Source organism: Bubalus kerabau, chromosome 15 (assembly GCF_029407905.1).
Source record: "Bubalus kerabau isolate K-KA32 ecotype Philippines breed swamp buffalo chromosome 15, PCC_UOA_SB_1v2, whole genome shotgun sequence".
In the NCBI taxonomy this organism is placed as follows: domain Eukaryota; kingdom Metazoa; phylum Chordata; class Mammalia; order Artiodactyla; family Bovidae; genus Bubalus; species Bubalus kerabau.
The window spans coordinates 80,075,766-80,101,342 of record NC_073638.1 but is presented as its reverse complement, the minus strand read 5'-3'; the positions used below and the strand labels follow the sequence as shown (position 1 = coordinate 80,101,342).

Below are 25,577 nucleotides of genomic sequence, written 5' to 3'. Positions count from 1 at the left end.
CAGTGATGATAAATTTTAAAGCTCATATTTCCTTGATTTCTATACAAAAACAAATAGAATTATTTATATTTATTATTTACGTATTTATGTTGTTGTTGAACCATCCTGCTTACTAAATATAATGTCAAATATTTCTAAGAATATGCCTATGGAAATCTACACTGTAATTGGAAATCATGAACCATGTTAAATCATGGTCTATATATATTCATTTTTAAAGGCAACTTGTTTGCAAAATGAAAGATTATAGTTTTCATCTTTTAAATTATATCATACAAGTTCACATGCATAATAAAAGTTCACATGCATAGTCCAACTTCCCAGAACTTTATGATGGAAAATAGCTCAGTTTTGGGAATAATAAATTATTTTTGAAATTATTTCCTTTGCCTTGTGGAGAATCAACATAGCAGACTGATTATGAGCACTTGCCCAGACCCAACCAACCATTCCAGAATTTAGATTCTAGATCTGCTTCACTTTTACTTATATAATCCTTTAAAGCATTGCTGAACATTTAAGTTTCAAGTTTCCTCAAGGAAAATAGTAATTTATCTTGCTCAATAATAATTCCAGGTCCATAAATATTCTGTAAGGATTAACTCAGATAATGATGGCATTTAAGGACATACTAATAAATGCTGGCCATTATTGTTTGAACACTCACAATCCTGCAGTATTTTATATGTACAACAGCTTTTTCTTATTGAATATTCACTTTTTTATGAATTACTTTTGACTGATTTGGTTATTTTCTGCATTACAATGAACTGAATCAATTAGATATACACACATCCCCCCCCTCTTGGATTGAACCTCCCCCCAAAGAAAACATTTTAAAAGGCTTACTTCTGTGACATATTAATAAGCTGCAGTACACTGCTTCTTCATTGAAATTCTATATATTTTAAGACCTCATTGCTTTTCTGCTGATTTCTATAGGTTTGGCATGATTATTAAATTTTTTTTTTACTTAAATGCTTGTCTAATTTGTATTAATATTTTTACCAAATACAAGTTGTAAAGCTACTAAATTACAATGAAATCAGACGTTGCAGCAACCTATTAGCTTAATCAGATAGAATGCTAAAATTTCCTTTATTTAAAAATTTTATACATTACCTTTAATTTTTCTACATAAAGCATAAGAATATATTTTAAATTTTCCAAATATTTCATAATTTTCTATACTTTTGTAATTAAATAGATCATTGTATTCAAATAATAATGATTATAAACATTTTTTTAATTTATATTGGTTTCTATCTAAAATGGTGTTTTTTAATTTTTTTACAAAGTACTATTTAAATGTTAAAATTCAAACTCTCTTTTAGGAAAAGAAAGTTTAAATTATTTTTGCTAATTCAAAACTCTAGACAAATTTATTTGTCTTGCATTATTTTCCCCTACTTTATTTTAAAAATTCCCTTTCATATTTGATTACCATGAAATTATTGACTTATTTTTGTTCTGATATTCATGTTTTCTAGACTTTATATTTACAGCTATTGTTATTTGCTTTCACTTCCATTTGTTTAAGAATAACTTTTTGGCTCTTCTCTCCTCTTTCAAAGCATATTACCTCGTTTTATTTTTATGGACATTTTTTATTTTTCTAGTCTATTTGACAAACTATGACTTTACTTTGATATCAAGGTAAAGGGATGCATTTTTGCAGGGGTTGTTGTTCAGTTGCCAATTTGTGTCCAACTCTTTGAGACCTTATAGACTGCAGCACATCAGGCTCCTGTGGCCCTCACCATCTCCCAGAATTTGTCCAAGTTATGCAGTGAGGTATAGCATAAAACAGCAAAATTTAATTTTTTAATCCCTATAATGTGTCTCTCTAAGTTCAAAGAATTGATAACTTTTAAAGATTAGAAATAACCAGGGAGCATTTCATGCAAAATGGGCACAATAGACAGAAACAGCAAGGACCTAACAAAAGCAAAAGAGAGCAAGAAAAGGTGGTACACAGAAGAACTGTGCAAAAAAGGTCTTAAAGACCCAGATAACCACAATGGCATAGCCATTCACCTAGAGCCAGATATCCTGGAATGTGAAGTCAAGTGGGCCTTCAGAAGCATCACTATGAACAAAGCTATTAGAGGTGATGGAATTCCACCTGAGCCATTTAAAATCCTAAAAGATGATGCTGTTAAAGGGTTGCACTCAATATGTCAGCAAATTGGAAAACTCAGCAGTGGCCACAGGACTGGAAAAGGTCAGTTTTCATTTCAATGCCAAAGAAGGGCAATGCCAAAGAAAGTTCAAGCTACAGCACAGTTGCTCTCATTTCACATGCTAGCAAGGTAATACTCAGAATCCTTCGAGATAGGCTTCAACAACATGCGAGCTGAGAACTTCCAAATGTACCAGCTGGATTTAGAAAAGGCAAAGGAACTGGAGATCAAATTGCCTGTATCCATTGTATCAGAGAAAAAGCAAGAGAATTCCAAGGAAAAAATCTACTACTGCTTCATTGACTATGCTAAAAATTTTGTGTGGATCACAACAAACTGGAAAATTCTTCAAGAGATGGGAATACCAGACCACCTTACCTAGCTCCTGAAAAACCTGTATGCAGGTCAAGAAGCAATGGTTAGAACCAGCCATGGAACGACGGATTGCTTCAAACCTGGGAAAGGAGTATGTCAAGGTTTTATATTTTCACCCTGCTTATTAACATTTATGAAGAGGACATCATGTGAAATGCACAGCTGGATGAAGCAGAAGCTGGAATCAAGATTGCCGGGAGAAGTATCAACAACTTCAGGTGTGCAGATGCTACTACCTTAAAAATAGAAAGTGAAAAATAACTTAAGACCCTCTTGATGAAGTTGAAAGAAGAGAGTGAAAAGCCTGGATTAAAACTCAACATTCAAAAAACTAAGATCATGGCATCTGGTCCCATCACTTCATGGCAAATAGATGGGGGGAAATTTAAACAGTAACAGATTTTATTCTCTTGGGCTCCAAAATCACTGTGGATGGTGACTGCAGCCATGAAATTAAAAGACACTTGCTCCATGGAAGAAAAGTTATGACATGGAAGAAAATCTATGACAAACATAGTCAGCATATTAGAAGGTGAAAGATTTATATGAACTGAAGGAAAACAAGAGTATAGACGTCATATTAAAAAGCAGAGACATCACTTTGTGGACACAGGTTCATATATGGACACAGGTTCAAATCTATGGCTTTTCCAGTAGTCATGCATGGATGTGAGAGTTGAACCATAAAGAATGATGAGCATTGAAGAAATTATGTTTTCAAACTGTGGTGCTGGAGAAAACTCTTGAGAGTCCCCTGGGCAGCAAGGAGATCAAACCAGTCACTCCTAAAGGAAACCAACTCTGAATATTTGTTGGAAGGACTGATGCTGAAGCTGAAGCTCCAACACTTTGGCCACCTGATGTGAAGAACCAACTTGTTAGAAAAGACCCTTATGCTGGGAAAGATGGAAGATGAGAAGGGGATGATAGAGGATGAGATGGTTGGATGGCACCACCAACTCAGTGGACTTGAGTTTGAGCAAACTCAAGGAGATAGTGAAGACAGGGAAGCTGCTTTATTACCATCCACACAGTCACAAAGAGTCAGACACGACTTAGCAACTGAACAACAACAACGATATGCATGTTTGTGTGTATGTGTATAATCATGAAGTACTAGGCATAAAATATCACTGCAACATTTGCGAAGCATATTTAGAGACTCATTTCTACAGATTGGGCATAAAAATTTCATTAAATCTATAGTATTAAAAAGAGAAACTGGGTTTTCCTTTTATTTTTCCTTGACAAGAGACTTGAACATAAACTTTGTTTAATGTACTCTCCCCAGCATTGATACAAAATGGCCCCTGGAAAAGATGAAATCCTCAGTACTGCCTTCACTGTGCATGAATCACTGAGAAGTAATGAAAGTTGAGTAATCTTATTTTCTAATATAAATTTATTTATTTTAATTGGAGGTTAATTACTTTACAATATTGTATTGGTTTTGCCATACATCAACATGAATCCACCACAGGTATACATGTGTTCCCCCTATTTAAATGTTTATTGAAAAGAACTGAAGATAATCCATAAAGTACTTTTAGGAGAAAATATGTCTGCTTATATTTCTATCTCTCAGACAAGATTCTAAGTTTTTGAGAGAAGAGTCTATTTAGTCATAGTTTGACTATTGCTCTCCACAGCATGGAACAAACACATATATAATATTTATGATATTTACAATAAGTAAATGTTTCTTTTTTCTTTTTAAAATTATTTTTATACTTTATTATTTTTTTACTTTACAATATTGTATTGGTTTTGCCATACATCAACATGCATCTGCCATGGGTGTACATGTGTTCCCCATCCTGAACCCCCCTCCCACTTCCCTCCCCATCCCATCCCTCTGGGTCATCCCAGGGCACCAGCCCCAAGCTTCCTGTATCCTGCATCCAACCTGGACTGGCGATTCGTTTCTTATATGATACTATACATGTTTTAATGTCATTCTCCCAAATCATGCCCCCCTCCCTCTCCCACAGAGCCCAAAAGACTGTTATATACATCTGTGTCTCTTTACCTGTCTCGCATACAGGGTTGTCATTACCATCTTTCTAAATGCCATATATATATATATATATATATATATATATATATATATGTGTGTGTGTGTGTGTGTGTGTGTGTGTGTTAGTATACTGTATTGGTGTTTTTCTTTCTGGCTTACTTCACTCTGTATAATAGGCTCCAGTTTCATCCACCTTATTAGAACTGATTCAAATGTATTCTTTTTAATGGCTGAGTAATACTCCATTGTGTATATGTACCACAGCTTTCTTATCCATTCATCTGCTGATGGACATCTAGGTTGCTTCCATGTCCTGGCTATTATAAACAGTGCTGCGATGAACATTGGGGTACACGTGTCTCTTTCAATTCGGGTTTCCCCAGTGTGTATGCCCAGCAGTGGGATTTCTGGGTCATATGGCAGTTCTATTTCCAGTTTTTTAAGGAATCTCCACACTGTTCTCCATAGTGGCTGTACTAGTTTGCATTCCCGCCAACGGTGTAAGAGGGTTCCCTTTCTCCACATCCTCTCCAGCATTTATTGCTCATAGACTTTTGGATCACAGCCATTCTGACTGGCGTGAAATGGTACTCATAGTGGTTTTGATTTGCATTTATCTGATAATGAGTGATGTTGAGCATCTTTTCATGTGTTTGTGAGCCATCTGTATGTCTTCTTTGGAGAAATGTCTGTTTAAATCTTTGGCCCATTTTTTGATTGGGTCGTTTATTTTTCTGAAATTGAGCTGTAGGAGTTGCTTGTATATTTTTCAGATTAGTTCTTTGTCAGTTGCTTCATTTGCTATTATTTTCTCCCATTCTGAAGGCTGTCTTTTCACCTTGCTTATAGTTTCTTTTGTTGTTCAGAAGCTTTTAATTTTAATTAGATCCCATTTGTTTATTTTTGCTTTTATTTCCAATATTCTGGGAAGTGGGTCATAGAGGATCCTGCTGTGATGTATGTCAGAGAGTGTTTTGCCTATGTTCTCCTCTAGGAGTTTTATAGTTTCTGGTCTTATGTTGAGATCTTTAATCCATTTTGAGTTTATTTTTGTGTATGGTGTTAGAAAGTGTTCTAGTTTCATTCTTTTACAAGTGGTTGACCAGTTTCCCCAGCACCACTTGTTAAAGAGATGGTCTTTTCTCCATTGTATATTCTTGCCTCCTTTGTCAAAGATAAGCTGTGTATAGGTGCCTGGGTTTATCTCTGGGCTTTCTATTTTGTTCCAATGATCTTCATTTCTCTCTTTGTGCCAGTACCATACTGTCTTGATAACTGTGGCTTTGTAATAGAGCCTGAAGTCAGGCAGGTCGATGCCTCCAGTTCCATTCTTCTTTCTCAAGATTGCTTTGGCTATTCGAGGTTTTTTGTATTTCCACACAAATTGTGAAATTATTTGTTCTAGCTCTGTGAAAAATACGGTTGGTGGCTTGATAGGGATTGCATTGAATCTATAGATTGCTTTGGGTAGTATACTCATTTTCACTATATTGATTCTTCCAATCCATGAACATGATATATTTCTCCATCTATTAGTGTCCTCTTTGATTTCTTTCATCAGTGTTTTATAGTTTTCTATATATAGGTCTTTAGTTTCTTTAGGTAGATACATTCCTAAGTATTTTATTCTTTTTCTTGCAATGTTGAACAGAATTGTTTCCTTAATTTCTCTTTCTATTTTCTCATTATTAGTGTATAGGAATGCAAGGGATTTCTGTGTGCTGATTTTATATCCTGCAACTTTACTATAATCATTGACTAATTCTAGTAATTTTCTGGTGGAGTCTTTAGGGTTTTCTATGTAGAGGATCATGTCATCTGCAAAGAGTGAGAGCTTTACTTCTTCTTTTCCAATTTGGATTCCTTTTATTTCTTTTTCTGCTCTGATTGCTGTGGCCAAAACTTCCAAAGCTATGTTCAATAGTAGTGGTGAGAGTGGGCCCCTTGTCTTGTTCCTGACTTTAAGGGAAATGCTTTCAATTTTTCACCATTGAGGATAATGTTTGCTGTGAGTTTGTCATATATAGCTTTTATTATGTTGAGGTATGTTCCTTCTATTCCTGCTTTCTGGAGAGTTTTTATCATAAATGGATGTTGAATTTTGTCAAAGGCTTTCTCTGCATCTATTGAGATAATCATATGGCTTTTATTTTTCAATTTGTTAATGTGGTGTATTACACTGATTGATTCGTGGATATTGAAGAATTCTTGCATCCCTGGGGTAAAGCCCACTTGGTCATGGTGTATGATCTTTTTAATGTGTTGTTGGATTCTGATTGCTAGAATTTTATTAAGGATTTTGCATCTATGTTCATCAGTGATATTGGCCTGTATTCTTTTTTTTGTGGCATCTTTGTCAGGTTTTGGTATTAGGGTGATGACGTCCTCATAGAATGAGTTTGGAAGTTTATCTTCCTCTGCAACTTTCTGGAAGAGTTTGAGTAGGATAGGCATCAGCTCTTCTTTAAACATTTGGGAGAATTCAGATGTGAAGCCATCTGGACCTGGGCTTTTATTTGCTGGAAGATTTCTGATTACAGTTTCAGTTTCTGTGCCTGTGATGGGTCTGTTAAGATTTTCTATTTCTTCCTGGTTCAGTTTTGGAAAATTGTACTTTTCTTAGAATTTGTCCATTTCTTCCACGTTGTCCATTTTATTGGCATATAATTGTTGATAGTAGTCTTTTATGATCCTTTGTATTTCTGTGTTGTCTGTTGTGATCTCTCCATTTTCATTTATAAAATTATTGATTTGATTTTTCTCCCTTTGTTTCTTGATGAGTCTGGCTAGTGGTTTGTCAATTATATTTATCCTTTCAAAGAACCAGCTTTTGGCTTTGTTGATTTTTGCTATGGTCTCCTTTGTTTCTTTTGCATTTATTTCTGCCCTAATTTTTAAGATTTCTTTCCTTCTACTAACCCTGAGGTTCTTCATTTCTTCCTTGTCTAGTTGCTTTAGGCATAGAGTCAGATAATTTATTTGACTTTTTTCTTGTTTCTTGAGGTATTCCTGTATTGCTATGAACTTTCCCCTTATTACTGCTTTTACAGTGTCCCATAGGTTTTGGGTTGTTGTGTTTTCATTTACATTCATTTCTATGCATATTTTGATTTCTTTTTTTTTATTTCTTCTGTGATTTGTTGGTTATTCAGCAGCATGTTGTTCAGCCTCCATATGTTGGAATTTTTAATAGTTTTTCTCCTGTAATTGAGATCTAATTTTACTGCATTGTGGTCAGAAAAGATGCTTGGAAAGATTTCAATTTTTTTGAATTTACCAAGGCTAGATTTATGGCCCAGGATGTGATCTATCCTGGAGAAGGTTCCACGTGTGCTTGAGAAAAAGGTGAAATTCATTGTTTTGGGGTGAAACGTCCTATAGATATCAATTAGGTCTAACTGGTCTATTGTATCATTTAAAGTTTGTGTTTCCTTGTTAATTTTCTGTTTAGTTGATCTAACCATAGGTGTGAGTGGGGTATTAAAGTCTCCCACTATTATTGTGTTATTGTTAATTTCCCCTTTCATACTTGTTAGCATTTTTCTTACATATTGTGGTGCTCCTATGTTGGGTGCATATATATTTATAATTGTTATATCTTCTTCTTGGATTGATCCTTTGATCATTATGTAGTGTCCTTCTTTGTCTCTTTTTACAGCCTTTGTTTTAAAGTCTATTTTATCTGATATGAGTATTGCTACTCTTGCTTTCTTTTGATCTCTATTTGCATGGAATATATTTTTCCAGCCCTTCACTTTCAGTCTGTTTGTGTCCCCTGTTTTCATGTGGCTCTCTTGTAGACAATAGATATAGGGGCTTTGTTTTTGTATCCATTCAGCCAGTCTTTGTCTTTTGGTTGGGGCATTCAACCCATTTACGTTTAAGGTAATTATTGATAAGTATGACCCATTGCCGTTTAATTTATTGTTTTGGATTCAAGTTTATACACCATGTTTGTGTCTCCTGTCTAGATAATATCCTTTAGCATTTGTTGGAGAGCTGGTTTGGTGGTGCTGAATTCTCTCAGCTTTTGCTTGTCTGTAAAGCTTTTGATGTATCCTTCATATTTGAATTAGATCCTTTCTGGGTACAGTAATCCGGACTGTACATTATTTTCTTTCATCACTTTAAGTATGTCTTGCCATTCCCTCCTGGCCTGAAGAGTTTCTATTGAAAGATCAGCTGTTATCCTTATGGGAATCCCCTTGTGTGTTATTTGTGGTTTTTCCCTTGCTGCTTTTAATATTTGTTTGTTGTGTTTGATCTTAATTTGATTAATATCTGTCTTTGGGTGCTTTGCCTTGGGTTTATCCTGTTTGGGACTCTCTGGGTTTCTTGAACTTGGGTGATTATTTCCTTCCCCATTTTAGGGAAGTTTTCAACGATTATCTCCTCAAGTATTTTCTCATGGTCTTTCTTTTTGTCTTCTTCTTCTGGGACTCCTATGATTCAAATTTTGTGGCGTTTAATATTGTCCTGGAGGTCTCTGAGATTGTCCTCATTTCTTTTAATTCGTTTTTCTTTTGTCCTCTCTGATTCACTTATTTCTACCATTCTATCTTCTATTTAACTAATCCTATCTTCTGCCTCCATTATTCTACTAGTTGTTGCCTCCAGAGTGTTTTTGATCTCATTTATTGCATTATTCTTTATATACAGACTCTTTTTTATTTCTTCTAGGTCCTTGTTAAACCTTTCTTTTATTTTCTCAATCCTTGCCTCCAGGCTAATTATCTGTGATTCCATTTTTATTTCAATATTTTGGATCATTTTCACTATCATTATTTGGAATTATTTATCAGGTAGATTCCCTATCTCTTCCTCTTTTGTTTGGTTTGGTGGGCATTTATCCTGTTCCTTTACCCGCTGGGTATTCCTCTGTCTCTTCATCTTGTTTATATTGCTGAGTTTGGGGTGGCCTTTCTGTATTCTGGCAGTTTGTGGAGTTCTCTTTATTATGGAGTTTCCTTACTGTGGGTGGGGTTATATCTGTGGCTTGTCAAGGTTTCTTGGCTAGGGAAGCTTGTGTAATGTTCTGGTGGGTGGAGCTGGATTTCTTCTCTCTCGAGTGCAATGAAGTGTCTAGTAACGAGTTATGAGATGTCAGTGGGTTTGGAGTAACTTTGGGCAGCCTGTATATTGAAGCTCAGGGCTGTGTTCCTGTGTTGCTGGAGAATTTGCATGGTATGTCTTGCTCTGGAACTTGTTGGCCCTTGAGTGGTGCTTGGTTTCAGTGTAGGTATGGAGGCATTTGATGAGCTCCTATCTCTTAATGTTCCCTGGAGTCAGGTGTTCTATGATATGATGTGCTCAGGATTTGGACTTAAGCCTCCTGCTTCTGGTTGTCAGTCTTATTTTTACAGTAGTCTCAAGACTTCTCCTTCTATACAGCACCATTGATAAAACATCTAGGTTAAAGATGAAAAGTTTCTCTACAGTGAGGGACACCCAGAGAGGTTCACAGAGTTACATGGAGAAGAGAAGAGGGAGGAAGGAGTTAGAGGTGACCAAATGAGATGAGGTGGAATCAAAAGAGGAGAGAGCAAGCTAGCCAGTAATCACTTCCTTATGTGCACTCCACAGTCTTGACCACTCAGAGATGTTCATGGATTTATACAGAGAAGAGAAGAGGGAGGCAGGAGACAGAGGTGGCCAGGAGGATAAAAGGGAGGAATGAAAAGGAGAGAGACAGATCCATCCAGTAATCAGTTCCCTAAGTGTCCTCCACTGTCTGGAATACACAGAGATTCAGAGAGTTGGGTAGAGAAGAGAAGGGGGAGGGAGGAGACAGAGGCGACCTAGTGGAGACAAATGAGAGTCCAAAGAGGGAGAGAGCAGTTAAGCCAGTAATCTAGCTCCCAAGTAAAAGTAGGTACTGAAGATTGGGTTCATAAAGGTACAAAATTGATAACAAATGCCAAAAAGCAAAGATTAAAATTCTAGAGTAGAGGTGGGATTTTCAAAAATACAATATTAAAGAAAAGAAGAAGAAGGGGAAAAAAGTCACAAAAGTTATATATATATATGAAGTTTGCTTTAAAAATAGTCTTTTTTTTTAAAGTAATAGTAGGTTATAAAAATGAAAATTAAAGGAGTAATAGAGGACTTAAAATTTTAAAAAAGTTTAAAAAAAGAAAAAAGAAAAGAAAAAAAAGAAGAAGAAAAAAAGGAAAGAATGATCTTAAAAATAGTAAAAATATATCTAGGACTTTCTCTGATGTTGTTGTGGGCACTGTGGGGTCAGTTCATTTTGAGAGAGTCAGTTCTTAGGCAGGTTGATAAGGAGTCTAGGGGTCCCCAAGGAGAGAGGGGTCTGGAGGAAGAAAAGCAAACTTTTTTTTTTCTTTCTCTACATTCCTTAGGATTATATAACAATAATGTATCCTGCCTGGGGACAGTCTCTGGATTAAGGACAGTCGGAGAAGGCAATGGCACCCCACTCCAGTACTCTTGCCTGGAAAATCCCATGGATGGAGGAGCCTGGAAAACTGCAGTCCATGGGGTTGCTAAGAGTTGGGCACGACAGAGCGACTTCTCTTTCACTTTTCACTTTCATGCATTGGAGAAAGAAATGGCAACCCACTCCAGTGTTCTTGCCTGGAGAATCCCAGAAACGGGGGAGCCTGATAGGCCGCCGTCTATGGGGTCGCACAGAGTTGGACACAACTGAAGCGACTTAGCAGCAGCAACAGCTGGATTAAACCTTCTGTTATCTTAAAATATAACTTATGGGAGTAGACCTGGTCTTTACAAGGATGTATCCTGCCTGAGGACAGTCTTTGGATTAAACCTTCTGGCTAATTCTGTTATCTTAAAATGTAAATTATGGGAGTAAGTCTGGTGAGGTCTTTACAACCTCCAGACATTCTTTGGATTCAATGGAGAGTATATAACTTCATTGTTAACACTAGCAAGCGGATACTCTTTCTGCCCCCTTCTGATGCCTATGTCAGAAGCTTTCTCTATCTCCTTTATACTTTAATAAAACTTTATTACACAAAAGCTCTGAGCAATCAAGCCTCGTCTCTGGCCCCAGATTGAATTCTTCTCCTCTGGGGGCCAAGAATCCTGGTGTCTTCACGTGATTCAACAACAACCTTTCCATTTTCGGATAGTTTCTTGGTCCGGCTTATATTTCTCAAGATCTATAGGCCCCTTCCTATGTAGTCGGTACTAACTACAGGGTATTAATCTATTGCACCTGTCACTTCCAAGACGGTTCCCTCAGTTTTAGCTTCTGTTTGCTGGTGTCTTCACTGTCTGATTTCCGCCCTGACACAAGGGGGCGGTGGTGGACACTTTTTTAGGCTCACTTGTTCAGTCGCGCTGTGGGGAGGGAGAGAGGCTGCAAACAAATAACACTGGCATGTGCTGCAGTGCCTCAGCCACACTGGGCCTTCCCCCACTCACGGCGAGTGCACCCTCCTGCCCACACAGCTCAGGCTCTAGGTTGCTCCGCCGGGAACCGTCCAAGGCTGGCCCTGGGCTGCATGCACCTCCCAGGTCTAAGCCGCTCATATTCAGGCACTCGGGTAGTCCTCAGAGGCACAGACTCCGTTGGGCCTGCGTTTTGCACCCTTCCCAGCTCTGAACAGCTCGGGTGATGAGTTGTTTGGCAAGCGCGGTCACTGAGACTTATGCCTCTCCCATCCCTGCCACTTGGTTTTCTAGGTGTACAACTAGTGCACCTTCTCAGGCAGATGACTGCCCAGAACCCCAGGAAGTCTTAGTGAGCAAAGAAGCCTGCTTGCAGTTTGGCAGATAATGTCTCTCTGGGGCTGCGATTGCGCTCTTCCGGCTCTGGCTGCCTGTCACCAGAGGGGGATGGTCTGCAGCCAGCTAGTTCTGTTCTGCCTTTTGTTCTGTGAGAGGGCCTGGCAGTGTCTTAGGGCCTTCCACGTGGTAGCTATCCCACAGTCTGGTTTGCTAGCCCAAATTAGTTCGCTCTGATTACCCTCGGGGGCATTCTGGCCTGATCCTTACTCTAAGCAATGGAGCCCGCGCATCCCTGTCCAGCCCCTGCTTGCTACTGGCAGGCACAGGCATCTGGCTGCTTCTCTGCTGGGGGAGTTATGGTTGGGCTCCTAATCTGTGGGTTTTAATTATTTACTTATTTTTCCTCCCTATTATGTTGCCTTCTATGCTTCCAAGGCTCAGCACAGACTCGGCAGTGAGAGTGTTTCCTGGTGTTTGGAAACGTCTCTCTTTTTAAGACTCCCTTCTTGGAATGGATCTCCATCCCTACCTCTTTTGTCTCTCTTTTTATCTTTTATATTTTTCCTACCTGCTTTTGAAGACAGTGGGCTGCTTTTCTAGGTGCCTGATGTCCTCAGCCGGCATTCAGAAGTTGTTTTGTGGATTTTACTTGGCTTTTAAATGTTCTTTTGATGAATTGGTGTGGGAAAAAGTGGTCTCCGCCATCTTAGGACCACCTCCTAAGTAAATGTTTTCTTTGCTTTTTTGGCTTTTGGAAACAAAGTAATGGATTTATTAAGATCAGTGATTCTTCCTTAATCATGTTTATAACTTGCCTTGGAATTTGGACCATCCTCTGCATATTAGAACTCCAAAACATTAGTTTAGTTGAAAATTCTATCTAGTATCCTTTCAAAAACATTGCTTGCTGGTATATTAAACATGGCATAGGGAGTAATAGACTTTTTTAAACGATTTTTTCCTTTAGTGGTTAGGATATGGAAATGAATGTACGTAGATCTGTATTTGTTCGTATGATTTTAAATCATTGGAGTCAAGTTTTTAGGACTTCTTTTGTATCATACATCAAAAAGAAACTTCCTGTAGTGATAATTGCTCTTCAGTTTTTGGATAACTGAAGACAATTCATGTGAAGGGATCTGTGAGTACACATATATATGTTTGGTTTAAATTTTTAATTTTCTTCTCAGATACGTATTACTGGTGCCTGATGCCAGCAAACTTCATGTTACAATAAAATATTTTACATTATAATGTATTGTAAGTGACAACTGATGAAACATACTATGCATTACTTTAGGGACTTATTGAGGATACTGTCTTAACTCATCACTCATTCCCTTTATTAATTTAACATCAATTTTTTTTCTTCTAAGCACAGTGTCTGAGTCAGATTAGTTGCCTTCAAGATATTTCATTATCATTATTGAAAATTAGTAAATTGATTATATTTCCCCTTCTTTCTTGACCAGGGATTTTCATCCATGCATCATAACTACAATGCTCAGATTTTGATAATTGTATGAAACATCCTCACTGTTGAAACTTCCTTACATTTGCTGTGGTTCTAATTGTATATATATTTTAATTTTCACTTGTATTGAATATATATTGTTCTGTAGATAATTTCAAGATTTTGTATTCATTTAATGCTAATAAAATCAGGTATCTAATTTTTATTTCTGTGCTTTAATATTGCCTTGCTATTCTCTTTCAGAGAAGACTCTATATATGGACAAAACAGATGGTCAACACTGAAATCAGATTGATTATATTCTTTACAGCCAAAGATGGAGAGGCTCTATAGAGTCAGCAAAAACAAGACCAGGGGCTGACTGTGGCTCAGACCATGAACTCCTTATTGCCAAATTCAGACTGAAATTTCAGAAAGTAGGGAAAACCATTAGACCATTCAGGTATGACCTAAATCAAATCCCTCATGATTATACAGTGGAAGTGAGAAATAGATTTAAGGGCCTAGATCTGATAGATAGAGTGCCTGATGAACTATGGAATGAGTTTGTGACATTGTACAGGAGACAGGGATCAAGACCATCCCCATGGAAAAGAAATGCAAAAAAGCAAAATGGCTGTCTGGGGAGGCCTTACTAAAAGCTGTGAAAAGAAGAGAAGCAAAAAGCAAAGGAGAAAAGGAAAGATATAAACAGATGAATGCAGAATTCCAAAGAATAGCAAGAAGAGATAGGAAAGCCTTATTCAGTGATCAATGCAAAGAAATAGAGGAAAACAACAGAATGGGAAAGACTAGGGATCTCTACAAGAAAATCAGAGATATCAAAGGAACATTTCATTCAAAGATGGGCTCGATAAAGACAGAAATGGTATGGACCTAACAGAAGCAGAAGATATTTAGAAGAGGTGGCAAGAATACACAGAAGAACTGTACAAAAAAGATGTTCACGACCCAGATAATCATGATGGTGTGATCATTGACCTAGAGCCAGACATCCTGGAATGTGAAGTCAAGTGGGCCTTAGAAAGCATCACTATGAACAAAGCTAGTGGAGCTGATGGAATTCCAGTTGAGCTATTCAAAATCCTGAAAGATGATGCTGTGAAAGTGCTGCACTCAATATGGCAGCAAATTTGGAAAACTCAGCAGTGGCCACAGGACTGGAAAAGGTCAGTTTTCATTCCAATCCCAAAGAAAGGCAATGCCAAAGAATGCTCAAACTACCACACAGTTGCACTCATCTCACACACTAGTAAAGTAATGCTCAAATTTCTCCAAGCCAGGCTTCAGCAATATGTGAACTGTGAACTTCCTAATGTTCAAGCTGGTTTTAGAAAAGGCAGAGGAACCAGAGATCAAATTGCCAACATCTGCTGGATCATGGAAAAAGCAAGAGAGTTCCAGAAAAGCATCTATTTCTGCTTTATTTGGCTATGCCAAAGCCTTTGACTGTGTGGATCACAATAAACTGTAGAAAATTTTGAAAGAGATGGGAATACCAGACCACCCGATCTGCCTCTTGAGAAATTTGTATGCAGGTAAGGAAGAAACAGCTAGAACTGGACATGGAACAACATACTGGTTCCAAATAGGGAAAGGAGTATGTCAAGGCTGTATATTGTCACCCTGTTTATTTAACTTATATGCAGAGTACATCATGAGAAATGCTGGACTGGAAGAAACACAAGCTGGAATCAAGATTGCCGGGAGAAATATCAATAACCTCAGATATGCAGATGACACCACCCTTATGGCAGAAAATGAAGAGAAACTAAAAAGCCTCTTGATGAAAGTGAAAGTGGAGAGTGAAAAAGTTGGCTTAAAGCTCAACATTCAGAAAACGAAGATCATGGCTTCCGGTCCCATCACTTCATGGGAAATAGATGAGGAAACAGTGAAAACAGTGTCAGACTTTATTTTTCTGGTCTCCAAAATCACTACAGATGGTGACTGCAGCCATGAAATTAAAAGACGCTTACTCCTTGGAAGGAAAGTTATGACCAACATAGATAGCATATTCAAAAGCAGAGACAATACCTTGCCAACAAAGGTCTGTCTAGTCAAGGCTATGGTTTTTTCTGTGGTCATGTATGGATGTGAGATTTGGACTGTGAAGAAGGCTGAGCACTGAAGAATTGATGCTTTTGAACTGTGGTGTTGGAGAAGACTCTTGCGAGTTCCTTGGACTGCAAGGAAATCCAACCAGTCCATGCTGAAGGAGATCAGCCCTGGGATGTCTTTGGAAGGAATGATGCTAAAGCTGAAACTCCAGTACTTTGGCCACCTCATGCGAATAGTTGACTCTTTGGAAAAGACTCTGATGCTGGGAGGGATTGGGGGCAAGAGGAGAAGGGGACGACAGAGGATGAGATGGCTGGATGGCATCACTGATTCAATGGACGTGAGTCTCAGTGAACTCAGGGAGTTGGCGATTGACAGGGAGGCCTGGCGTGCTGTGATTCATGGGGTCGCAAAGAGTCAGACACTACTGAGAGACTGATCTGGTCTCATCTGATTCCCTTTCTAAGAGAAAAACATGCCACGCTTTTCTTGTTAAGCATAAGAAGCAGAAATATATTTTATTTGTTCAGAGTTATGATTAAATGTCCATATATATATATTTTTTTTTTTTTCCAAATGTCCTTGTATTTATCCCTGGTGTACTTTCAATCTTTCTAGATTAAGGAAAAAGGAATATGTGTGTGTGTGTGTGTGTATATATGTGTGTGTGTGATCTTTCTATCTATCCGTATGTATATGGAAGTGACAGTGTTAGGCACTCAGTCATGTCTGACTTTTTGCAACACCATGAAATGTAGCCCTCCAGCCTCCCTGTCCATTGAATTCTCCAAGCAAGAAGGCTGGCGTGGATAACCATTCCCTTCTCCAGGGGATCTTCCCACCCCAGGAATCAAACCCTATTCTCCAGTTTTTCAGATAGATTCTTTACCCTCTGAGCCGCCAGGGAAGCCCATATGTATGTTTGTGTGTGTGTGTGTATATATATATATATATATATATATAGCATAGTTAAAACTGTAATGAATTAGGGAATGAAGCTATACCATCATTAAATTAAGAGAGATTTAAAAAATCTCAGATCATGCTTTGGTTTCTGACATGACACAATGAACGGTATAAGAATAGTTTGAAATCAGGAAAAGCACTAAAATGAACAAAATGAGTTTCAGTGTTAGAAAATATTAAGTAAGAAAAACTTTCTCCTCATAGTTTTGCATTTATCATGGTTTTTGAGGTGGCTTTAGGGCTTCCCTGGTGGCTCAGAGGTTAAAGCATCTGCCTGCAATGCAGGAGACCTGTGTTCGATCCCTGGGTTGGGAAGATACCCTGGGGAAGGAAATGGCAACCCACTCCAGTATTCTTGCCTGGAGAATCCCATGGACGGAGGAGCCTGGTGGGCTACAGTCCAGGGGGTCGCAAAGAGTCGGATACGACTGAATGACTTTACTTTCACTTAGTTATAAAATGAGAGTGGATACTGACTATACATTATGATAGTGATTATGCAAATCTAGAGGCATACAGATAAGTACTCCATGATAAAAATAATTGGGAGCAATTCATTAAATTGTTACAACAGTGTTTTTTTGTTTTTTTTTTTCATATCATTCTTTGGATTTTGTTATATTCTAGTTTTCTTTTTAACAAACATATTTACTCCCTAAATAGTATTACATATTTAAATATAAAACTTTTATTGTCAAAAGTGTATCATTCTGCCCCTGATGATTTTAGTCATGGAGTAGATATTTCACTAGAAATAGTTTCTCTACCACCCTGGGCATAAATTTAGAGCATCACAAAGGTAGACCAAACCATTACACTCTTCATTTTGTGGCTCCTAAGGGAGAAGGCACTGGCAACCCACTCCAGTACTCTTGCCTGGAAACTCCCATGGACGGAGGAGCCTGGTGGGCTGCAGTCCATGGGGTCGCGAAGAGTCGAATGCGACTGAGCGACTTCACTTTCCCTTTTCACTTTCATGCACTGGAGAAGGAAATGGCAACCCACTCCAGTGTTCTTGCCTGGAGAATCCCAGGGACGGGGGAGCCTGGTGGGCTGCCGTCTATGGGGTCGCACAGAGTCGGACACGACTGATATGACTTAGCAGCAAGGGAAAGACAACTAAATTCTCAAATCCTATCATAGCTGCTTTTGGTCCTTGCACTTTTGTCCCTGGAGACAGGCAGAGCAATCTTTCTTGATAATTGTTCCACAGGGATGAGCAAACGTTTCATTATCAACAATTCCCAGTATACGAGCTACCCTGTAAATATTAGGATGAGATGAAAAGCACACTCTTCTCTGTTGATGTACCTATAGAGTGGAGCCCTGAAATTCTTTTCAGGCACAACTTCCTGGCGAATTTTACATTTACTCAGGAGCTGAATGAAATTTCTAGTTTGATTTATTTTTCCCTACTGAAGAAAACAAAATGACTGCATTAAAATTTAAAAATAATTTATCTCAAAAAAGAACCATGTTTATTACAGAAATTTTCAACTTACATGATCTTTGTGTTTTATTTGTGAGCAAAATTTGTGGCCAACATACTTCATAGACAGATAATATTGAAAGAAGTGTATTTTACCAACCTTGGCCTCCAGTAAGTATTATTCTCAAAGGTAGAAGGTTTTAGGTAGAATCAAATAAAATGGAGATATTTTCAGAATATGTACACTGATATCATTTAAAGCTTTCCCTAAGTAATGCCAAGATTTGTAGAACCAGAAATACAGAGTTGATGTAATCAGGGCCTGCAATCAATGTGCATATTTAGAAATATAATTTTGGAAGAAATTTAATTTTGAGTTATCAAGTTGTACAAGCATCCTATTGTTTGAAGATTAATACTAATATATGGTCTATAATTTAGCATATGCTGCTGAAGTTCACTAAAGATGAAATGAATATTTCATTAGTATAATAATGTATACTAATATTACTATTAGTATAATAGTAAATATATTGGGAAATAAAGAACAGTGCATGATCCATTAAACTATATATATCAAACTATTATCTATGTATCAATTTATATATATATATATAAATAAAATTATCAATTATATATACCTCAAACAATTTTTGTTATTATATATCTAAAAATTTTGCAGGTGTGTTGAATCAATCATACATAACAATATAGTATTATGGGTATTCCTTTTGCGGTCAATCTACCTTGATAGAATATCAGATCCAATATTTAATAGCTCTGACTCTGGTTGGGTTAACTAAATTCACAGTGCTTTTTTTCTCATATGAAGAATGTGTCAAATGGTACTAACTATGGTATAATAATCTCATGGTAACTAAATGCATTAATAATGACAAGCCTTAAAACAGTATTAGTCATTCTATCTATTCAATTGTACTAGGTTTTGCTACATTATATCCCAATATAGTTACCCTTGTCTCTATATTTGATAGTTAAATTAAGAGTTTTCTTTTCATACTCTCTACAACCCTCTTCTCACTCTTTAGAAACATCAAACTATAACATCAAATATAAGTATATCATGTTGTTTATAAAACCCCAAGCTTTTTGAAGTAATTCATGTCAAGTATCAACTTTGATCTCAACCATTTGGAGCACTTGAACACTATGGGCAGAAGGAATATCACACAGGTGTCTGACTTCATCCTCATGGGACTGACAGATTCTGAAGAGATCCGGCTGGTCCTCTTCACCCTCTTTCTCCTGATATACCTGATCACTGTGCTGGGAAATGTGGGGATGATACTGATAATCCGCCTGGACCCCCAGCTTCACACCCCCATGTACTTTTTCCTCAGTCACTTGTCATTTCTTGACCTCAGTTACTCAAGTGTCATCACCCCTAAAACCTTAGACAACTTACTAACTTCCAAGAAGAATACTTCATACCTGAACTGCTTCACTCAGATGTATTTCTTTGTCTTCTTGGGCGCCACTGAATGTTTCCTTCTCTCCTCCATGGCCTATGATCGCTATGGAGCCATCTGCAACCCTCTGCATTACCAGGTGGTTATGTCCACCAGGCGATGCTGCTCTCTTGTCTTTGGATCCTATTTGATTGGCTTTATGGACACCTCTGTCAATGTTCTGTGCTTGAGTAAATTGCATTTCTGCAACTCAAAGATAATTTATCACTTTTTCTGTGATGGACCAGCAATTTTAGCGCTGTCCTGCACTGACACACATGACATTGAAATCATCATATTCATTTCTGCTGGCTCCACCCTACTGGTGTCTCTTATCACAATATCTGTGTCCTATGTGTCCATCCTGTCTACTATCCTGAAAATGACTTCCACTTCAGGGAAGCAGAAAGCCTTCTCTACCTGTGCCTCCCATCTCCTGGCAGTCACCATCTTTTATGGCACTATGATTTTCACTTACTTAAAACCAAGTAAGTCCTACTCCTTGGGAAAGGATCAAGTGGCTTCTGTTTTTTATACTATTGTCATCCCCATGCTGAATCCCCTTATATACAGTCTTAGAAACAAAGAAGTAAAAAATGCAGTCAATAGGGTCATGAAGAAGAGAAAGGACTCCAAATAATTAAAGTAACAGTGATGTTAAACTTCAAAGTCATTTTTCTTTTCATTCCTGTAGTGCATTTCCTTGCTGTCTCTTCAGACACAAATAGAATTATTTGTTTGTTTATTTATTTTGCTGAGCCGTCATTTGCCTAACTAGATATAATCTTGGGTATTTTTAAGAATATGCCTTTGGAAATCTACATTATAATTGGAAACCAGAACAGTGTTAAATCATGGTTTCGATACTGGATGCTTGGGGCTGGTGCACTGGGACGACCCAGAGGGATGGAATGGGGAGGGAGGAGGGAGGAGGGTTCAGGATGGGGAACACATGTATACCTGTGGCAGATTCATTTTGATATTTGGCAAAACTAATACAATTATGTAAAGTTTAAAAATAAAATAAAATTTAAAAAAATCATGGTCTAACAAAACACATTTTTTAAGTGAAACTGATTTCCTAAATGAGAAAGTATAGTTGTCAGCTTTTAAAATATGTCATATATATTCCAAAACATAATCAAACTTCAGAGAATGTTATGATGGAAAAGGGTCAGTTTTGGGAACAATGATACCAATTTCAGAAATCATTTCCTTTACTTTATAGAGAAGCGTTATAGCAAAGTGATTATGAGCACTTGCTTGGGAACCAAACATTCCAAAATTTAGATTCTAGGACTGTTGCTCTAGTATTTATATAATCCATAAATCACTGAAAATTCAAGCCTCAAGTTTCCCCAACTTCACTAGATAAATAATAATTCCAGGGCCATAGAGTTACTATAAGGGGCTTCCCAGGGGCTCAGTGGTAAACAATCCATCTGTCAATGCAAGAGACATATGTTCGGTCCCTGGAGAAGGAAATGACAACCCACTCCAGTGTTCTAGAAAATTCCATGGACAGAGAAGCCTGGTGGGCTATAGTACATGGGTTTGCAAAGAGTCTGACAGGACTGAGTGACTCAGCATACGGCACTCACACACATAGTTACTATAAAGATTAAATCAATTCATGTATGCAAAGCATTTAAGTACTAATAAATGTTGGCCATTATCATAAGAATATTGATATCGCTCCAGTATTTTTAACACACAGTGACTTCTTTGTAATGAATATTTAGTTGTGTTTTTATAAGTTATTTTGGGTTGATTTAAAAGGCAAACACAAAAACAGCTAAGGAAACACTCACCACCTCACAATTTTTCATTTTGAGTGGGATATGTTAATATTGTAAAAATTTGGAAAATATTGAAAATTTAAGGAAATAGAATTATGCTAGAAGTTATTATGTGTTTAGTATGTGTTCTTCTAGATTGATAATTATGTAGGTTATGTGTGTGTATATTATGGACATGCGTGATATTTCTGACATTTCCTATATTTTTTGAGACTTTCTGCAACACTTACATGTATAAACTTGAATATTCTTTTTATCATTGAAATCTAAGATGACTGTGGTTGTATGTTGGAAAGCTGCTCATTTTGCCATTCTTTGGACATGAAGTGTTATTGAATTCATCAAGTTAACATTCTGCATGAAATGTTATAACTTTGATGACTCCTTGAAAATATTGATTTTATTTTTTAAATTTTTTATTTTTTATTTTGGAGTGTAAAAGCTTTACATCAGTGTGTTAGTTTCTGCTGTACAACAGAGTGAATCACTTATTAGACATATATTCCCTCACTCTGAGCCTCTCTCCACGCTTTCACTGTGCATGAAACACTGAGTGGTAATGAAAGAATTGGGGCAATCACATGTAAATGTTTATTGAAAGGAAGTGAAGATTAATTTGAAGAGGTATTTTTAAAAGAAAATGTATGTGTATAATATTTCTCTCTCACCAAATATATTGTAAGCTCTTTGAGAAAAGAATTTGGTTAGTCATAGTTTTACTCTCCACAACATGTAGCAAATGTATCACTTATTCAATATACAAGTAAATATTTTCTTTCATTTTTGCTTGCTGGTGAAGGCACAGTAATGAATTCATTAAAATGAAAGATTTTACTTCATTCAAGTTTATATTATGCTTTGGTATTTGCACTTCTTCCTTTGGCTTCCCTGGTGGCATTGTGGTAAAGTACCTGCCTGCCAATGCAAGAGACATAAGAGATGTGGCTTGATCCCTGGGTTGGGAAGATCCCTGGAGGAGAGCATGGCAACCTACTCCAGTCCTCTTGCCTCAAGAATCATGTGGACAAAAGAGCTTGGCAGGCTACAGTCCATGGAGTCACACAGAGTCAGACATTCCTGAAGCTACATAGCAGGCACAAAGGTGAATATTAACACTCAAAAAATATTATTTTAATTGAAAATTCTGATTATCAAAAAAAAAAAACACAAAACTCTAATACATGTGCAAAATATGGCCTAGTGATTAACCAATAGATTTCATTTCCAATTACTTTTTCCTTTGCAGTTCAGCTCAGTTCAGTTCAGTCACTCAGTAGTGCCCGACTCTTTGTGAAGTAATTCCTGCTGAATATCAACTTTGATTTCTCAACAGTTTGGAGCATTTGAACACTATGGGCAGAAGGAATATCTGTGTCTGACTTCATCCTCATGGGACTGACAGACTCTGAAGAGATCCGGCTGGTCCTCTTCACCTTCTTTCTCCTGATATACCTGATCACTGTGCTGGGGAATGTGGGGAAGATCCTGCTAATCTACCTGGATTCCCAGCTTCACACCCCCATGTATTTTTTTCCTCAGTCACTTGTCATTTCTTGACCTCAGTTACTCAAGTGTCATCACCCCTAAAACCTTAGACAATTTACTGAATTCCACCAAGAACATTTCGTACCCGAACTGCTTCATCCAGATGAGTTGCTTTATATTCTTGGGTGCCACTGAATGTTTCCTTCTCTCCTCCATGGCCTATGATCACTATGTAGCTATCTGCAACCCTCTGCATTACCCGATTATCATGTACACCAGACTCTGCTGGTCCCTAGTCTTTGGACGTTATTTGATTGGCTTTATGGACTCTTTTGTTAATGGACTTTGCATGAGCAGATTGCATTTCTGCAAATCCAATATAATCTTTCACTTTTTCTGTGATCTATCCCCAATTTTAACCTTGTCCTGCACTGACACACATGACATAGAAATCATCATATCCACTTTTGCTGGCTCTAGCCTAGTGCTGTCTCTTCTTACAATAGCAGTGTCCTATGTCTCTATCCTGTCTACTATCCTCAAAATTACTTCCACTTCTAGTAAGCAAAAAGTTTTCTCTACCTGTGCATCACATCTTCTGGGGGTCACCATCTTTTATGGCACTATGATTTTCACTTACTTAAAACCAAGTAAATCCTACTCCTTGGGAAAGGATCAGATAGCTTCTGTTTTTTACACTATTGTCATCCCCATGCTGAATCTACCCATATACAGTCTTCGAAACAAGGAAGTAAAAAATGCTCTCAGTAGAGTCATGCAGAAGATGAAATGAAAGTCGCTCAGTCGTGTCCAATTCTTTGTGACCCCATGGACTATACAGTCCATGGAATCCTCCAGGCCTGAAGTGGGGAGCCTTTCCCATCTCCAGGGAATCTTCCTAATCCAGAGATCGAATTTGGGTCTCCTGCATTTCAGGAAGATTCTTTACCAGCTAAGCCACAAGGGAAGCCCAAGAATACCGGAGTGGGTAACCTGTCCCTTCTCCAGGGGATCTTCCAGACCCTGGAATCAAACCAGAGTCTTCTGCATTGCAGGCTTATTCTTACCAACTGAGCTATGAGGGAAGCCCAGGTAAAATGTTCTGAACAATTAAAATAGCATTGAAGGTAAGTGTTCATGCTCACCAGTTTATTTTTTTTTTCTTATCTGTATTTTATTCCCCTTTTTTCTCTTTCCAGAAACAAACTGAACTATTTATTTATTTGCTTTCTTTTTGAGTAATTATTTGCTTCATCTAATATGATCTTGGGCATTTCCTGGAACTTTGGTCATGCTCAGTCGTGTTTGACTCTTTGTGACCCCACGGACCATAGCCCACCATGCTCCTCTGTCCACAGAATATTCCAGGCAAGAATATGGAAATGGGTTGCCATTTTCTACTCCAAGGGATCTTCCCAACCCAGGGATTGAACCATGCATCGTCTAAATCTCTTGCATTGGCAACAAATTTTAACCTTGAGCCATGGGAAGCCCTTTTCCTGGAATATGCCTTAAGAAAATAATTTTAAATATTGAAACATGCTAAATTCATGGTGTTCTTTTAAGGACAACTGATTTGCAGAATGATGACTTATGGTTATTAGCTTTTAAACAGTATCATACAAATTTAGATAATTTTATTATGAAAAGAGGCCCATTTTAGGAACAGTTATAACACTTTTAGAAATTATTTCATGTACTTTGTGGAGAAGCAATACAACAGAGTGATTAGTAGCACTTGCTTTGGAACTATCCATTACAGGATTTCCGCTCTTGATTGCAACCCTTGTGGCTCTGTAACATTTGAAAAAATCACTGAAACTTTTGGACTCGTTTCCTCAACCTCACCAAGTAAGTAATAATTCCAGATCTATAGTGTTATTGTAGGTATTATACCACACAATTGACGTAAAGCATTTAAGGCCTTACAAAGAAATGCTATTATCACTAGAATGTTGACATCCTTGCTTATTTTTAACTTATAATGTTTTATTTTTTTCTTAAAGAATATTATTCTAATTTATAAATTACCTTTAGTTTATTTAAAAGACAAATACACAAAAACTAAGTAAATGCTCAACGCTTCAATATTTCTTCAAAAAACTTGGAAAATATAAAATTGGAAGAAAAAAAAAAGAAGTTTTTTTATGTATGTTCTTCTGGGCATTCCTGTTGGCTTAGTGGTAAAAAATTGGCCTGCCAATGAAGGAGACACAGGCTCAATCCCTGATTTAGGAAAATCCTCCAGAGAAGGAAATGGCAACCCACTCCAGTATTCATGCCTGGCAATCCCCACAGACAGAGGAGGCTGATGGGCAACAGTCCATGTGGTCACACAGAGTCAGACACAACAGAGCAACTGAACAGCAGCAATAAATATTCTTCTAGGGGGCTTCCCTGGTGGCTCAGTGGAAAAGAATCCACCTGTCAATGCAGGAGATACCAGTTTGAGCCCTGGTCCCAGAAGATTCCCTGGAGAAGGAAATCACACTCACTCCATGGACACACCATGAAAACGCACTCCATGAAAATGCCCATGGATGGAAGAACCCAGTGGGCTAGAGTCCATGCAGTCGCAAAGAGTTGGACACCATTTAGGGACT

At 37.6% G+C, this 25,577-nt stretch overlaps 1 protein-coding gene and 1 pseudogene across 1 annotated transcript; both read left to right on the top strand.

Moving 5' to 3' along the window:
* Positions 1–19,391: 19,391 nt before the first annotated feature.
* Positions 19,392–20,330, top strand: LOC129628477 (olfactory receptor 8H1-like). The gene has a single exon (XM_055547914.1). It carries the CDS (start codon positions 19,392–19,394, stop codon positions 20,328–20,330), a length of 939 nt encoding a protein of 312 aa, XP_055403889.1.
* Positions 20,331–22,841: 2,511 nt separating this feature from the next.
* On the top strand, positions 22,842–23,767 carry LOC129627911 (olfactory receptor 8H3-like; annotated as a pseudogene).
* The last annotated feature ends 1,810 nt before the right edge of the window (positions 23,768–25,577 follow it).